Here is an 18,127-nt window from a genome sequence, read left to right as displayed (position 1 = left end):
GTTTAACAGTTCGGTTCGGTTCGGTTCAGATTTTTTAACGGTTCGGCTTGGACCCTCTCAAACCGAACCGAACCGTTGCCGATTGCTAAGAGAGATGATGTGAAGAAGAAACCATGGCGATCTCATCATTATTTCATCTTCATCTTCTTCTCCTTTCATTTTCGCGCTTTCCTTCTCTTTTGCTGCCTTTTATCGTCACTGTCTCCACCATCGTCTTCTTCGTCGTCTTCTTCTTTCTCTCGTTCTTACTTGCTCCCCCCTCCCCCCTCCCCCCTCGGAGTTTCCATGGAGGAAACTACTACGAAGAAGAGTTCTCTTATACGAACAGCAATGGAAGCTCTTTCCAAAGGAAACTACGCAGAGGCCATTCTCTGCAGCAAGCATGCGCTGAAACAAGATCGCCGTAGCTACGACGCCCTGATAGTACTCGGGAAAGCTCTCTTCTTCAGTAAACAGCTTGACCAAGCTGAAATTCCTTACAAACGCGCTGCAGAGCTCAACCCTGACGATGTCAGAGCTTGGCGGGTAACCGAAAAGAAAATCTAAACAAAATATGCATGGAAACGATTTTTTACTTCCTCTTATCTTCTCAGACTTGGTAGTACTAATATAACAAGTAAAATCAATGTATTTTTGTACCAGAAGTTCATTGTATTTCAGTACATGTATTCTACAACATCAAATTTATCCGAAATTTCGATGTGCAGCAAGAAAATTTCATATTTTGATAGCGGATTCATTGTGTCTTTTGTAAAAAAACTGGTTTGTATATTAATAGCTGTAAGCTCAACTTTAGCTAGCATGTCCATTTTGTTTTGATGAGAATTTCCATAGTGTCTAGTTTGAAATTTCATTATGCTCAGCTCGTATAAGAAAAGTTAATAACTAGAAGCATCATTGTATTCTTCATCATTTGTTTAATAGATTGCAGACAATAACATTTGTTTACTGGAAGTAAATTCAAACTATTTTGAACCAGTAGAAGGAGACTTAATGTATAACAATATCTGAAGTTGCACTTTAAATATTTCAATATTTTGTTAAATGCATATTGCAAAACACTATTTCCAAGAAGGCCAACATTTAGTGAAGGTTTTAGATTTCTTGTAAATTGGTGACCTTAGTAGTTCATTTCTTGCTTATTTTCTGTCCAAATTATAAGATTGTATATATATATATATATGACAGTCTATGTTGGCATTCTTGAAATCGGGATCTAGCACTATCATATCATATAGAATGTAGAAGATCACTTAGAAAGGTGTGGTCATGAATGAAAGTATATAGGAGATTTAAATTACATTGATTACACATGTTATTCAAGTTCATTAGTTTACTGAAGAAACTTGAATAAACTTTGTCCCTATATTAATAGTCATCCGGTTGTTGCTACATTGGAACTGGCCACCCTGTCTCCCAACGAAAACAAAGAAGGGGCAGATATCGTCACGTGCGCCCTTGCTTGGGATTCAAATTCCCCTCTTTTGTGGGGTTCGTAATCCCTTTCATGCCAAGCTTCATGCGTTTGGATGCCATTCTGCCATCACATGGGCACACTGTTTCTGAGGGAGGACTTTCACCTTCATGGAAACTCAGTTCACTAACTCCACCATCCGAGTGCGAATGAATTTAAAATGAGTACACAGATGTGACTCAATGTGTTGTGCTGTGAACAGATCACGCTACCCAACCAGAGAAACATCCAGAAGGAAGTAGAATACCATTTGCACCATTGATCTAGCTAAAATTCCACCACTGAAGTCATATATAAACAAATATCCATCATATAGGACTCCGGTGGTGGAATTTTAGCTAGATCAGTGGTCCAAATCCCTCTGGATGTTGCAGAAGCCAGTTCCAATGTAGCAATGACCCAATGTTCTTGACGAATGTCACTTGTCTCTTTATAATGCATGGATAAACTAGACGGTTTTAATTTGGAGAATCTTATCATGTGGTTTATTTCTTTGCAGGGTCTTATAGAACTAAATGAAGCAATCGGAAACTATAAGAATGTTGTTGAAGCTTGTGACTCAGTCATTCATTTATATCAGGCTAAAGGTAACCAAACACATTTAAATGACTACAAAAGAAGATTGGCAGTTGCCTACGCAGCACTTGGTGAGTACAAGAAAGCCCTCAAATCTTGGGAATCTTTCCTTGAAGATCCATCCTTGTCAGAAACCTTGTATTTGGAGGCCTTATGTGGAATAGTAGATGCAAAAGCTGCAATAATGGAAGATTCCATTCAGGAACTCTGCAACATACTTCTCATAGAAGATAATAGCCTTGACAAGAGCTTAGCAAGACGCATTGCTGAAAATGAATGGTTAGGCAAAGAAGACAATATTAAAATGGAGGAAATGCTATCAGAGATTCTGGAACGGAAGCCATGTAGTGAGAAATATGAAGCTCTGCTTCTTCAGCTGTTGGTTTGGCGAATGCGAACATACAGCTCAAGCAAAGGTTCTGTCCACTAAAAATGCTCCTTATGTACTAGTTGTAGCATTTAGTTTTTCCTAGCTCATTTTCATTGCACCATTCCAAATACAACCTTAGGTATCACATCCTGTTTCCAATGTCACTTCAGCAATGTTGTAGTGGGACAGGTCCGTAAACAAGAAATGATCAACAGATTTAGGTTTAGCATTTAATGGGATTTTATTTTATCTGAAACCAAGGTTAATTTCTGCATATTTTCAGGCAAAGGATGGTATGATCTCTGCAAACAGGTACTCAAGCTCTGTCTATCTTCATTACAGTGGCATCAAACAAGTGGCGCATTAGTATTACTTCTTGCTTTATGTGAAGAGGATGGGGTAGACGATTTGTTTAATGACATGGGCATGATAGAGCTTGGTCATGGACGAACAGATAGGTTTCGGAGTCTTGGCCAAAGGCTGATGCATGCATACCCAGATCAGGACCTTGCTATCTCCATCCTTGTTTCTATTATGCGTCAATCTTCCTCTTGTCCTGGGAGGTAACTTTGATTCAATATGCACAACTTGTTTTTGGGTTTTTTGAAGTTGATAACTATAGCTTATGGCATGCACAGTTTGGCGAGCCAAAGATCACTATGTGAATGCTCTTTACGATCAAATGAGAATAGCATAATAGGGTATGCCAAAATCTTCAAATATTTAATCAGGCTTTTAGTTTTTCTTGCATTACAGCAGTAAAGCTACTTCCCATTTATTATACAGTTGGCAAGTCTTGGCTGAACTGCGATTGTTAGAGGGTGACCATTCAAGTGCAAGTGAATGCATAAAAAGAGGACTTCAAGTTATTAATACATTCAGATCATCATATGGGCTCACTTTGGTGCGTGCTGAGCTCCGTTTGAGGTTGATTTTGGGAGATTCACTTCTCAAATCAGGAAATTATGAAGACGCCTCAAACATTTTTCAGAACATTGAAGAGGTGAACCTTTTGAGTATCAAATGTTCATGTTTGTTATCTTTTTGCAGGCTTAGCATTTCATATCTTTTTAATGTAAGATCTACAGGCTCTGCAAGGAAGCAAAGATATGGAAGCCTCTAGGATATTAGTATCAGCTATGGAGGTATTTTTGCTATTATCTGCTGACGAGCAATTATTCATATCACTATTTGCATTATTTTCTGAAGCATTTTATTTTAACATACCATTTTGTGATAGGCAATCATTTTAGAATAGCTGATGCATAAATATATGCTATTACTGCGGAGTGGAAAATATTAACCCAAGGAGGCAACTTAGCTTATCTGCTCGTGCAAAATTTCAGGGCCAAGTAAAGGCACTTCTTTCCAGAAGATATATGGAGGAAGCTTCAGCAACCCTAGTCTCATTGCTCAACATTGATAACAAAAATTCATGGGCCTTAGCAGAACAAGGTTGGATAGCATATCAAAAGAGAGATTTTGAACAAGCTATCAACTTGCTTGAACGGGCACTAAATCTTGATCCAGAAAGTGCATGCTATCATTATCGATTGGTAAGTTTTATCCTTGAAAAGAGTATGGATTATTTCTCTGTAAGCATCCTTTAAGATAATTTGTCCTTTGCTGTTCATCGAGCAGTGATGGTTGGTTAATCCTCTTTATACCATATCATGTGCTATTATCTTTAACATGTCTGCGAGTTCATATAGAATGTTCTTGAGGATATATAGGTCATTGACTGGGTATTTGATAATTAATAATAAGACCATCATGCTCTTATCAATTGAGTACATTAAAGAGGTCTTTGAGTACCTTTTATGGCTAATAATATTATGTTGCCTGCATTTTTTTCACATCATCCATCCCCCAGTCTTAGCAAAAGACTTTGTTCTATTTCCAGATCACTCCTCTCCCAACAAGACCACCAATGACTTGTGGCAAGCTATTCAGATATTTACTAGGCTATCCATTCATTTCCTAGAGCTTGCTAAAGATAGGAGGGAAGATAATCTATGTAGGGGCATGCAATGAGCGGCTGTGGCTAATATTTGGGTAATGTAAGGCCAGGAGGCAAACCTACTGTGCCCCGATTGACAGTGGTGAGATTTTTAACTGTAGAAAACTAAAAACCGAGTTTTAAATGAAATATGATATTGACCTAAAGCATTTGGAGACACACTGTGGGGCCTCCAAAAAATTATGAGTTGGAAGGCAAGCCACCAGAATAGTACAGTTGGACTTGCTCAGATGCCATTTGCATTTCACGAGAAATAACTATCAGTTTTTTGGCACATTTAGACATTTTCTGTCCCAAATTTGTGGCTGATATTTTCTTTCATCATATTTTTTATGAATATTAATCAATCTCCTACCTTTGTTTCATGCAGGGCCTCTCTTACCTTTCTTCTAATATTTCAGGAGGTTATGGTGACAAGTCATTGAATCACCTGCTGGAGTCAGCAAGGTTAGACTCTAGCCAACCTGAGATATTCCGTGTTCTGGGAGACTATTATAAAAATCTACCTAATGGTGCAAAGAGAGCTGTACGATGTTACCAAAAGGCAGTTCTATTAAACTGTGAAGATGAAGAAGCTGGTGTAAGTATTAATTATAGTAAATTGTTGATCACTAATTGATGGGATCAGTTTGAATTATACTTTTGCAATTTTTGTTTTCTTTATTATTTTGATTATGAATGGACATTTTGATGAGGCCATATCTTTTTGGTTGCTTCAGGAAGCATTATGTGCCTTGTTAGATGGTGGAGGCCAAGTGTTATTGGAACTCACAACTTGCCGGGAAGCATCTCAGAAATCTCCTCGTTCATTTTGGGCATTCAGACGTTTAGGCTATCTTCAGGTGTAGTTTTTTTTTCTTATTCAACCCCTCATTTGAAGACATTATTCTGTTCATCATTGTAAGTTTCATATCCTTGTTGTAGTTATACGATGTTATCTGTTCTATTTCAAATTTAATGGACATTCAGAGTGTATGTCCTAGGTATCTGTTCATGTTTCCTATGTGATTTCAACAATGTTGTTGTGGATCAAGCTATCAACACAAAAACATACCTGGTCACACACATGCATAGCATATGCACTTTTTGGTCAATAACATATTACATTACTCAGAACCATGGAGAGGCCAGGAAATCCATGGATTTCATCTCACACGAGTGTCTACTACCATCTCTTCAAAAATATCGTAGCCCATTCACTTACACAATTCACTTATTACTCAAAAAGTAACTTCATATAGGGTCTAACAGCATTACCATTCAAGTGCAAATCATCTGCTTCATTTGTGGAACTCTAGGCATTACCTCAATAGGAAGAGCTGCAGATGGGGATTTAAAACTGGTTAATGGATTCGGCGTTCTCTGCCAAGCCAGATAAAGAGAAGGGCAGAAAGCACTAGAAGCACTTCAGACATAATAACTGTGGTAGTTGGCAAGCATTTATGCTCAGAGACTGCAAAGTCAAGATCCAAGGGTCCAAAGCTTCTGCGCATGTGGATGAACAAAAATGAGTGGCGGAAGCAGACAGCATCAGGGTAGCAGCCTCATGGAGGATTACGCAAGTCCATTATCATCTTGAGACTTCTGTCTCCTAGATAATGGGATGAGTGTACACATAATTAGTCTAAGAAGCTGATTCCAGAACGTAGAGGTCAATGACCATGCGTTCATAACAATGGGTAACAAGCAGAAGTTTCCAGCTGAGGGAAACAGATTAGTGCATGTGAAGACTCCAAGCAGGTGGAGTCAAGTGTTTAACAGATGCAGTTCTAGTTCCTTAGATCCCAAATAATCTACTATCCATGGCAAGTTGTTGGGTGTTGAATCGATATAGTCTTGCAAGTCAGTTGCAGAAATCCACAACAACATGGGGCAAGTAGTTGTCTGTGGAGATGACAGGCAATTGGTTAGGGCCAACTACAGAATGTGTAGACAAGTGCATACATTATGGAATCAATGTTTTCGGCATCTGATTTTCCTGATCTTGCAAAATATGCAAAGAGAAGTGCCCAGGAACAACTTGCCTCAGACTGGATGAAGCCCTTGAGAAGTTCATGGCTTGCATGATGGATTAGGAACATCGAAATCTGAGAACAGGTAGTCTGCTCTAGAGTATGTCCTTGCTGAACTCCTCAATAGTTAGAGTTTTAGCCTCTTGGCCAAACTTGATGCAAAATTTTGGTGTAAAGGTTACCATCAAATTCCTCATCAAGTTTGGGCAAGGGACCAAGTTCGGATGTTGCGATTTTGATTGGGCTAGTAATCTGAAATATTTTCTTGAACAGCAAGGAGCAATTGAGTTTCTCTTTGTTTACGGTGGACAAGGCTGCTACCGTGATCAGACATGAAACATTGTGGGTGAGGAAGCTCCTACTGGAAATCTGAATGTTGATTTAGGTGACACAGATATCACACAACAAGAGTTTCATTGTTATCACTAAGGTTTCAGTCTTCCTTTGCCAGATCAACTGTTTAGAGATTGTATGTTGTACATAAAGGCTGTTTTCTATTTGCGTTTGCTTAGCTAGGAGCATATATCTGTTATATCATTCCTGTTGGGTCATCTTGCTCAGTTATTCTTGGTCTCTATGCTATTCGATCTGATTTGTGCAAGTCCTATCCGCACATAGATTATTAAGTCACACTTTCACACATGGGATTCCAACGATGACTCGTCATTGGCTATGGATTTGTCGTAGGGGCTTTCAAAAGTTTCATGGGAAGCAAGAATAGAGATGAAATCAAGGAAGCAAGCTAAAGGATAGAGAAAGTAACCTAAACCTGCTCTGATACCATTTGTAGAAAATGCAGGGAACTTAGATTAACTCTCACACAACAAGATCACTTAGAAGACTTAAGGCAAAATCAGTAGATTAGGAAAAACGAGCGTATGATTACAAAGCTGTAGAATGGTCTATATAACCAATATCTACAGGTAGCTGGAAACCCAACGGTCACTTAATTAGGTTCAAAGTAGTCTAACTATGTTCACACCCAACAATTACTTAACTAGGTTCATACTATTCTAACTAGTCTAACTATCTTCCTACTAAGAGATGTGGGGCTGATCCAGTTTTTTTGGTTTCCAAGTTGATGATATCAGTTCAGGTCACTCTACTCTTTTCCACTTTGGTCATGTTTAGATGGAGACAATCCAAGCCATATTGGAACTTGGGTAGTGCATATATGCTTATGCCTTGTGACTCGAGCAATTGTTGTGTTTCAGCATACCAAAACTGAATATCTCCATATATAGCTAGATGTTTTGATGACATAAGTAGTACCTTTGTTTAGGGAGCTCCCAAAGTGGTTGGATATTGGTCACTAATCGGAATAATGCTGTGATGATTATTGTGGCTGCTGGATTGTGTTGGATATTGGTCACTCATCTTTGTTGGATTATGTTGTGGGGCATTGATGTTTTGTTCCTTAAGATGCGGGAAATCATCGAGAATAAAGGACTCTCTAAATCTTTCAAGATATTGCCCTTCTTAAGACTTGGTCCGCAGGTTTCTACTCCATGAAGAAGAGTTGGCGTGACAAGGGTATCAAATAGCCATAATTTAGTCCGTGGTTCTTGGAACTGCAAATGTGCACATTGTCTTTCAAGAGCACCAAGAGCACTAAGAGCAATCGTAGGACAATATGATTGGCTATTACTGAGTTGAATACTGCGTTGCGTAGTGTGATAGGACAGCTGCAAACTTCATCACATCAGCTACCAATTGAGGTAGGCAGATATACACGACTACCTCTAGGAGAGAGAATTTGCCAATTGTGTGATCGAGGAGTGGAATCTGAGGAACACTATGTTTGTCATTGTAGTGTCTTTTATGAAATCAGAGGGAGATACCATTGCCTCTTTAAACAAGGGTTTGGCCCACTACACAAGGTAATGGAATATGAGGACCAACGATGCCTAGGACTTTTCTTGCTAGAGCTCAAGAGACATCAGGAAAAGTTGTTGAAGAATACAACCACACAAGCTCATCCACAAAGAACAATCACAACTTTCTTTAGCCCCATCACTCCTACTAATACTATAAGTCCATCACAGGATACACAAATGGGCCCCAGAGCAGGACATAACAAAGGGGTTACAATTGATTGGGCAATAGCAATTTGCCGTGCACGTAGACCCCGGCCCCATGAACCACGACCTCGACACCCTTGTCATCGACAGATAAAAGCCATTATCTCCCACCATTGTAGGTGCGTCCCTCATCCCACAATTGATTGGGCAATAGCAATTTGCCGTGCACGTAGGCCCCGGCCCCATGAACCACGACCCCGACACCCTTGTTATCGACAGATAAAAGCCATTATCTCCCACCATTGTAGGTGCGTCCCTCGTCCCACAATTGATTGGGCAATAGCAATTTGCCGTGCACGTAGGCCCCGGCCCCATGAACCACGACCCCAACACCCTTGTCATCGACAGATAAAAGCCATTATCTCCCACCATTGTAGGTGCGTCCCTCACTTCGGAGACATTTCCATTCTGGATCGACCTATGCTAGAGATCTTTCGAAGACAAAAGCTACAATATACCTAACATGAGAATCTCACATGTGCCAAAAACCACATTCCCTCGTTTCTTCTCTTCTCATCTTATTTACTGTGTAATATTTGTTTTATTTTGATTTGTTCTCAAAGACGAGAAAACACTCAAGATGTAATCTCTTATTTGGTTTTATAGGCCATTTTGGCCTCTTAAAAGACGTTAATATATCTTTCTTTCATTCTTTCTTTCACCATAGACTGTCAGAATTCAAGCAGAGGGCATATGCGTCTCTGTAGACATTGAAGAAAAATGAAGGTTTTAGTGTCTTAGATAACTCTAGAGGGTAATATGTAATGGTACATTGGGAGTTATCTTGGCTTGGGATGTGCACATGTGTATTTCGATTCTGAAGGCACAGGCTGACATATGGGTTGATCCTTGTAATATAAGATAACATAAATCCTCATGTAATGTAGTTTTCAACTTGCATGAGGTTTCTGATCAGTAATATAATAAAACACATGCATGTGTGTGTATTGTGTGCATACACATGGAAGGATGTTGTGCTTAGCATGGAATGGTATGAATGCATTAACCATTATATTTCTTGTGTAATGCTTATTAATGTATCTTTAATATAATAAAACACATGCATGTGTGTGTATTGTGTGCATACACATGGAAGGATGTTGTGCTTAGCATGGAATGGTATGAATGCATTAACCATTATATTTCTTGTGTAATGCTTATTAATGTATCTTTAATATAATAAAACACATGCATGTGTGTGTATTGTGTGCATACACATGGAAGGATGTTGTGCTTAGCATGGAATGGTATGAATGCATTAACCATTATATTTCTTGTGTAATGCTTATTAATGTATCTTTAATCTATAGTCGAGGGCAACGTGCATGTTATGGTTTTCTATTTCATGTCTTGAGACTTGCATACCCCTTAATGAATTACACATATTAAATCAATAATTTATTGTGTATTACTATAAGCATTTTACAGAAAATATTAAACAGTCATGCTGGAGTGAAATTTGAATGAGAAATACAGTTTTATGCTTCAGAATACAGTTTTTAATTCTGTCCATGCACTTTTTTCAAACAATAATCGGAGTTTTGCATGCTCTTTGAACTAGTAATTTATATTAAACTAATAGTCAGGCGGCATGCTGTATTTTACTAGATAGATAGAAAACAGTGGTCGGATGCAGCAAAGAATCTGCAACATGCTGTTAGAGGTTATCCTAACTGTGCTGATGTCTGGGAGGTATGATCTGTTCTATGTACAGTTTCAACAGTTTTTGGTTTTTGTTTGCATTAATATTAGTGATTGACTTGGTGTTAATTTTCATTTATAGGCATTAGCTTTAGCATACCAACAGCTTGGAATGCTTACAGCTGCTTTGAAGGTATGTATAATTCTTCCAATCTTGCCGTTTTAATACACCATTGTTCCACAGATTCATAATTAACATATGCTTTTTCCAGGCATATGACCGAGCAATAAATTTGCAGCGCAATCCAATATTTGCTCTTCAGCAAAGTGGCAATGTTCTTCTGACTCTTGGTCTGTATAGAAAGGTGAGTGTTTTTATTTATAAAGGGAATATGTGCTGCTCTGAGAGAAATGAAACAAAGAGTATTTTTAGCTTACAGGCAGTGTCAATGTTTCGAACTGCATTGGAGAAATCACCAGAGCATCCTGCAAGTATGTATGGCCTAGCATCTGCTCTTCTTGGGCAAGCTTCTGAATGCAGGTCAATGGGTGCAATTCGGTGGAGTGCGTTACTTTTAAAGGTGCATTTAAAATTATCAACATTCATCTATATTGAGTACATTTTCCTAGCTAGGAGGGAAAACCTGCAACCTGCAAGCATTTTTCGCAATGAAATAAATTTGATAGAAAGGGTTTTAGTTTTCATTTTACCTGTTGGGTTCATCTCATTTGTATCTTGTCAATTGCAAGATGTCTCAGTACTTGGATGCTTTTGTATCTCATCAATTGCAAGCAGTTCCTGGTCTGGAACGCACATCTAAACTATAAGAGAGGATTTTCCTATAGTAGTAGATATAGTTTCATTAAAAAATATACAGTGCTTTAGAATAACATCCAAGAAAAATCTTTCTATGGATCATTTCAATGGTGGATAAATCAAACTTGTAGTTTTGGAGATGTAATATAAATACTTATTAATACTTGGTACAACGATTTAAATTGCTTCGGGAGTTTAGAGTTGAAGAACTCTGAGGATTAAATCTAATTATTCTGAAATTGTATAACATACTTATCTAATTCCACTCTTTATCTCTGAACCTGATTTCATCATTAGTATTTTTACTCCAATACTTTATGAACTTTGTATATTGCTACACTAAACGTTTGTTCTTAATGTCTAATTTGTATCTTAAAGACACTTATTGGAAGGACATGTTTATTGTTAATGACACTTGAGAGTTGAATTTAATAATCTTGAACAATTCTAAATTATAATTGTGGTCACATTCAATTATTGCAGATATGTGACATATTTTGGGTCACAACTGACAGTCATATGTAACAAAGTTGATTATCCTAATGATAATAAGACAGATGAAAAAAATTCTTTAAGAGTGTCTACAAGCTTAGCTCCTAATGCATGATAACCCACCTGAGATTCTTTGCTGTCTTTAGGAGGCTATTATGGTGGCTTCTTGCAGTGTAAAGAAATGTAGGAATCTTGGGTCATTTTGGAAATTGCTTGGAGATATTCAGGTGCACATTTCACATTTGTCATTTCATCATTAAGTGTATATCTCTTTAATTGTTGCAGATGGGATGTTCTTGCTGAAAACCTGTTTCTGCATACTGCAGATATCTTATGCCAGAAATCTGCCTTGGCAACATTTTGCTGACATGTCAAATATGGAGTCAAGCTCTCGATCAGAAGTTGGTCAGGGAAGTGCACAGTTTCTTGAAACGTTTGACACTTCAGTGAAAGCGTGGAACAAGGATCGAATAATGGCTGCCAGGAAAGCTAGACAGGCATATCAACATGCATTGCACTTACAACCGCACAAGGGAAATTTATATTCAGATTTATGCTTATGCTTGGATATGATTGATAACCTTGACAAGAAAAGCCGGTAGGTTGTCTGTATTATGTTGTGTTTTTAAGCTAGAATGTCCTTGATCGCCTAAAGTGTGTTGCAACATTACTCTGTATGTTTTTAGGTCAATTTGCACAGAAGCTGTTGCACTTTGTGGTCTGGCTTTAGAAGGTGATAATGCGGACCTTTGGACAACATTAGGTGTAACTGCAAGAGATAAAGGAATACGTCAGCATGCTCTTATCCAAGCCCTTCATGTTAATGGAGACCATGCACTTGCATGGGCAGAGCTTGGGCAGGTATTGTCTTCTTGCATCTCATTCCTGTTTGTGATTAATCAATGTGATTTTAATAGTTTTTTCTTGGATAGATGTACCTGAAAGCAGGAGAACAAGAACTCGCTAAGGAAGCATTTACTCGTTCAAGAAGTGTTGATCCATCTTTAGCTTTTACATGGGCTGCCATGGCCAACATGTGTGATTCAAGAAGGCAGTATGTAATAGTTGTCATGATCATTGGTAAAACTGATATCTTACTCTTGCTCAGAATTTTCTACTAATTAATGCAGAGATAAAATGCAAGAAGTTTATGCAAATATTTTGTATGCTGCTCAACTCCTGCCAGTAAGTTGACACGGTTTAGGCATTCATTCTATGTGTTCCAAGCTATCTTAAAAGTTGATTTATTGTTGAGTTTCACTAGAATGAGGAGACACAAAAAAATTGCAAATGTGCAATTCAATAGCGTTTGCAACATATGCAAATGGCTGGTCCAAGTTTCTGAAGTATCTGAAAAGGAAAAATAATGATCCCTCTCATGATTCAGGAATTCTTTGGCTGTATTCGTAATTGAAATGATTATTAAATTCGTTGGATTGAATTTAAGTAATAACCCATTATATTATTATCACGATGTGGCTGAAATTTAGTGCACTTGTTGAATTTTGTATGTGATGATATCAGGAACTAGGCTTTGCTATTGAATGTGTTTGAATGTTGTTTTTCCTATAGATTGTGGACTTCCAGTTAGGTTTGGCGAAAACTGCAATGACCACGCACCAACTTGATTCTGAACAGGTATTTCTAATAATTAGCATACAATTGCGCTTTGACATATTTTTATTTATTTATTAAACAAGGAAAATGTTGTATCTTCAATAGCTGTCTAGACAGGGTTAGCAACCATAGGCTCATCACCCAAGATTGTGAACATGTTGCAAGAGATTCTTTTAGCATGAATGGAAAAATGTAGTTTTATAGATTTGCTCAATTAACATAAAAAAACTAAACATTGACATGCTACTTTAAAAACATGTGTTCATACGCTAAAAACATGACATAGATATGGTGTTATGGCAAAAGCATTTAGATTGTTCAAGTAGATAGCATGTAGTTTGTGCAAGAGGATAGGACAATGTTGCACTTTTGACTCTTACCAATTTTAACATTTCTACAACTTCTACATGTCACATGGCAATGAGAAGGCATGTCTGGGTATATCCATTATTTTCATATTGCCCAAGAAGATAGGACCATATTGCAGTCTTCACTCTACAACCTCTACATTTGTCCACGTCACATGATAATGAGAAAGCATGTCTGTGTATATACATTATTCATGTTCATGCAGGTCTATGCTGCAGTAGATCAGGCAGTACTACAAGCACCACAACGGCCCGAAGTTCATAATTTGAAGGGTCTTCTTTGTGAACTAAGAGGGGAATATTCATCTGCAATTCTCGCATTTCAAACGTCACGGGCTGCATTGGAAAGCAATGTAGTATTGTTGAGCCCCCATTCAGTTAATGTTAAGAGATGTGCTATCACGATCAATCTGGCTCGATGTCTTTGTAAGGTAGGAATTATAAAGTTCCGCTTTCATTCTTATGCGTTAAGCACTGAAGGGAATTAAAATAGATTTTGCTGTAGGCAGGAGATGCAAATAGTGCGATCGAGGAGTATGAATCAGAATGTCTAGTGGAATCAGGTAGGTTTTAAAGTCACTGTTTTCCTGGTTTCCTTAATGCATTTTGCGAGAGTGTACTTTGTACATCTAAAAAGGCTTATTTTTTGCGGCTAGGACATGCTTATTGTATTGATTTTTGTGACCAAACTCCAAAAAGATCACTATAGTAAACCACTACATTGGACAATTGCTTCCTCGGGAGGGGGCAATTGGTGATTGTCAACATTAATTAAGTTCGTCCTCATTGGTTGTTTCGTAGACCAGTGCCTCTCCTTGATTTCTGCATGCTTTGTACTAAAGATTTAATTTCATTTTCATTCTTGGGCACCATCGTGATGTCCACTTCATTTGTCTTGTCTAAGGTTCTTCTGTTGTTTCATATGCTCACATTACTGTATTTTTCCCCTTCATTTTTTTTATAGCTGTCACTTGATCACATGCAGTGTGACTGGCAAGTTTTTTAGTGTACCACTTCATAAATTTGTGAAAAAACTGGATGAATTCGTTCCACTTCACGTAGTTGGGTGGTTTCCCAACAGCTTCCTAGTCATACCATCATTGTCAAAAGCGTATGAAATCTAGTAATTTGTCATTGCAGATCATCATGGTCTCTGACTTCCTGTCACAAATCCTTCCATGTCTCATGGCATATAATTTACCATGGTTTGAATATTCATAAAATGGGAAAATTAGTGGAAAAACAAACACAATGGTTAAGACAAAATGGGAAATTTAGTCGAAAAAAATTCTTGAAGTTCGAAAATGGAACATCATGATTCTTGTGGCCCTCTATTTAATATAGCTGGGTATCCTTTTCTAAATGGGGAATTGTGGGAAATCTAATCAGCTGAAGCAAAAGTAGAGGACAAAATCTGCACTTAAAATGATCCTTTCTAACCATGAGCTGATGTGAGAGGACATATTTTGGTGCTAAAAACAGTTTGGCCACAAATTTTGTAAAATTTAAAATAATCAATTAGGCCTTCTTAGGAGTTCATCAGTTGGTGTTTCAATTATACTAAGTGAAACATTGTCCATATTGTGTACATAGGTAACATTGAAGACAGCAGCATTTTGCGTGGTTATGCTACTGCACTTTGGCAACAAGGAAAACAAAAACAAGCTATGGTAATATTGAAGAGGTCAATGGAGGTAGCAGTGAAGACATCAATGGAACACTCTGCAGCTATTCAACTTCTTGCCAAATTTACCTACTTTATGAGAGGACCTGCAACTTCATTGGAAGAATTATATGGTGGTGGTATAGATATGCATTCTGTGACAGGTTTAGCTCGTACTGCATGGGCCATTGCAAGTGCAGCAGGGAGGCATGATATTCTATTGTGCATCATGTCTGAAGGCAGTGTGTGGTTCTCTCATGACCAAGCTGTTGAGTTTGTTTGTCTTGCTGTTGCAAGCATAGAGGTTAGAAATAAATCTGTGTAATTATATTAGTGTTTTAACATAGCGATACAGTGAGTTCATATTTTTGTACTTACAGCTCTCTAAAGATGTTCAGTCCAACATTGATTTCAGAGATAGTATCCTGCTCCTTCAGAAAACAATACATATGTATCCTCAAAGTCTTCTAGCAAGGTGTCTACACTGAATTAATGCATCAGTTTAGGGGAATGTGTAATAAATCATGTTTTGTTTTTAAATGGGTAATGTTCTGCGTGTCTTCTTCTCTTCCAGGATGAAACTAATGCAAATATTGCTTGATAGAAGCCATGGTTTTGAAATTGGTTTAGCAACCAGATGTTGCTCATTAGCCAACTTCTCAAATCTGCATAAGGCCAGTGATATAAATGGTTTCCCCCAGATATGTGGCGCCACAGCCCTTGCATGCAGTGTATGTGGCGGCATTAAGCCTCAGTGTTCTTTCTCATCATGCAAGTCTTCAACTTATTCGTGTATCCGGGAGTTGCAACAGTATGTAGTATATTCTATACATTAATTCCTTTGACACGAAAAATAATATTTCTTGCAGCAGTTTACATTGTACGTTTTTACAGTTGGTTGCATTTGGAACCTTGGAACTTGATGACGCACTATCAGCTTGTTCTCAATTTGATGCAACAAGCACAGGAACAAAAATTTCCTGTCAATACTTGCCTGATGCTTCAGCGCATGGCAGAAATAGTCTTGTCAAGAATGATGCTAAATGGTAGTACAACTGGAGAAATCCAGGAGTACATGCGATTACAGCTCATGTTATGTTGCTCAGAAGTTGCACTTCGTTCAGGAAGAGGTGAACTAGCTGTAGAAACAGCAACTGCAGCTATTTCTCTTAGGCTTCCAGCAGATCTTTGTCTGTTGCCTCACTTGCAGCTTGTGCGGTGCCATGCTGTCAATCAAAACAAAGATTTGCTAAATGAAGCCTTAACGAGAATTTGTGATCTTAATACCCTGGATTGGCCAATCTGGGTGTGTATATTGAATATTTTGTCTACCTTTCGAAAAGACGATACAAAGTCTTTTATGTCTCACATAGAAATGCCAAAATACCGGCATATCCCAGATGCTCTCTTGGAATGGAAAAAAGCAGAGAAATATATTCAGGATGGTAACTTTAGTTTGGCAGAGAAAGCATTGAATGCAGAGAAAGTAACATTGTGCCCAGAAATGGCTGCCCTTCACCTTTTCCATGGTAAATTGACAATATGCAAACTTGATGATAAGTGGTTATGTTTATTTAGGTCTTATTATGTTTATAAACTGGAATGCTTAGTAGGACCCATTCTTTTCTTGTGAATATGTAGGTGCTATCTGTATTGAACTGGTAAAAAGTGGGTGCAATGGAAATCTTTCATTTGGCAGTCGAAGGCTGATGAGAATCGCATCTGATGCTGTATGTAAGTTGCCAATAGCTTGCCTTCTACTTGCACAAGTGCAGCCTGCTAAGGCAGGCACACCAGGATGGGAGCGACTCATTCGTACAGAGTGGTCCCTCTGGCCTCAGGGTAAGTTTATCACGGGAATATTTGTATGCAAGGTGAAATCTGTCTAACCATTGATATTTAACAGAAAACTGTTAGTACAAAATTTACCAGTCGCATGAGTCTTCTGCTTGTTTTGAACTTATGTTATTCTGGTAATTTTCCTAAGCATAGGATATTACGTGTTTTCACTTGTATTTACTTTAGTTTGGACTCATAAAACATGGGTTTTGGCAGAGTTTACACCTGCTGAGCTTTATTTTCAAATGGGTTTGCTGGCTAAAATATCTGCAATGAGCAACTTCAATCCTACACAATTATTGGATACTCAGAGTCCAAGGATTTGGTTTCGGAAAGCTGTTCATATAAACCCTTCATGTGCTCGTTATTGGACTATGGTCACACAGACAGGAACAAACAATCTTACGATGCTTCAGAGCTAGTCAGTTTCTCCTTAACAATACAATGATTTCTGACCATTCTTTATGCAGGGTGCAATGCTGGATTGAAATTCTGTATCAATGATCCTCCAACCATAGTTGTGACATGTGAACCAATGATAGTAACCATTTGTCTGACACTGGTTGTAGAATTGTTTTTTTATCTAGTTCTAACATCCTAACAGTATCTCGAGGTCCTGTATCCAATCATAATTTGTGGCTTGTTTGGCCTCTACTCATACTACTGTAGCATATAACTAACTATTGTCCATTCAATTCAAGTTAATGATTCAATGCTTTTGCTTCAAATCATTGATAGAAGAATCGTGCTTTGGCTAGCTTTCTATTTCAACGTAATGAAGTTGATGTTTCCAAGCTGTGGTTGACATGATATCCTCTCATTGGCTTGGTAATTGAGACCAGACCAGACCATACCTAACCACACTACAATATGAAAAGATCAGATGCAAACACTAAAATACCCCTGGGTTATCAACTGCCCCTGGTAAATATTGGAATTGTTACTATCAGCCCTCATAATGCTGATGGATGTCATGACGGGTTAATGTATATTTGTGAAGGCATCATCATGTATACCAATTTATATTGCTGTGGGTGTTATAAAGAAGTATTTAAATAGATCGCATCAAATCATTAATAGAAATCATGGTCTGCTGCTACGATAAATAAAAACTGATCCTAACATTGATTAAAATGATTAATCACAAGCATGAAATA

At 38.0% G+C, this 18,127-nt stretch overlaps 1 protein-coding gene across 2 annotated transcripts; it reads left to right on the top strand.

Moving 5' to 3' along the window:
* The first annotated feature begins 247 nt into the window (after positions 1-247).
* Positions 248-17,685, top strand: LOC147869339 (Tetratricopeptide repeat (TPR)-like superfamily protein). Of its 2 annotated transcripts, XM_087328284.1 has the most exons (27): positions 248-525; positions 1,974-2,466; positions 2,704-2,983; positions 3,059-3,121; positions 3,207-3,423; positions 3,509-3,565; positions 3,767-3,976; positions 4,811-5,020; positions 5,160-5,282; positions 10,142-10,225; positions 10,317-10,367; positions 10,447-10,539; positions 10,615-10,755; positions 11,630-11,710; positions 11,810-12,081; positions 12,170-12,344; positions 12,416-12,537; positions 12,614-12,668; positions 13,056-13,121; positions 13,675-13,899; positions 13,974-14,031; positions 15,062-15,435; positions 15,512-15,606; positions 15,706-15,942; positions 16,026-16,660; positions 16,773-16,973; positions 17,187-17,685. In XM_087328284.1, exons 1-27 carry the CDS (start codon positions 286-288, stop codon positions 17,390-17,392), a joined length of 5,064 nt encoding a protein of 1,687 aa, XP_087184410.1. In that variant the 5' UTR covers positions 248-285; the 3' UTR covers positions 17,393-17,685. The 2 variants fall into 2 exon arrangements, with proteins under 2 accessions (XP_087184410.1, XP_087184420.1); XM_087328294.1 differs by lacking the exons at positions 248-525; positions 1,974-2,466 and adding an exon at positions 2,485-2,609.
* Positions 17,686-18,127: the final 442 nt, after the last annotated feature.

The sequence above is a fragment of the Azolla caroliniana genome, unplaced genomic scaffold (assembly GCF_043228905.1).
Source record: "Azolla caroliniana isolate FFs.n. ecotype wild unplaced genomic scaffold, voAzoCaro1.0.p SCAF_1, whole genome shotgun sequence".
Lineage (NCBI taxonomy): Eukaryota > Viridiplantae > Streptophyta > Polypodiopsida > Salviniales > Salviniaceae > Azolla > Azolla caroliniana.
The sequence above is the reverse complement of the archived record's forward strand: the minus strand, read 5'-3'. Positions and strand labels throughout refer to the sequence as shown.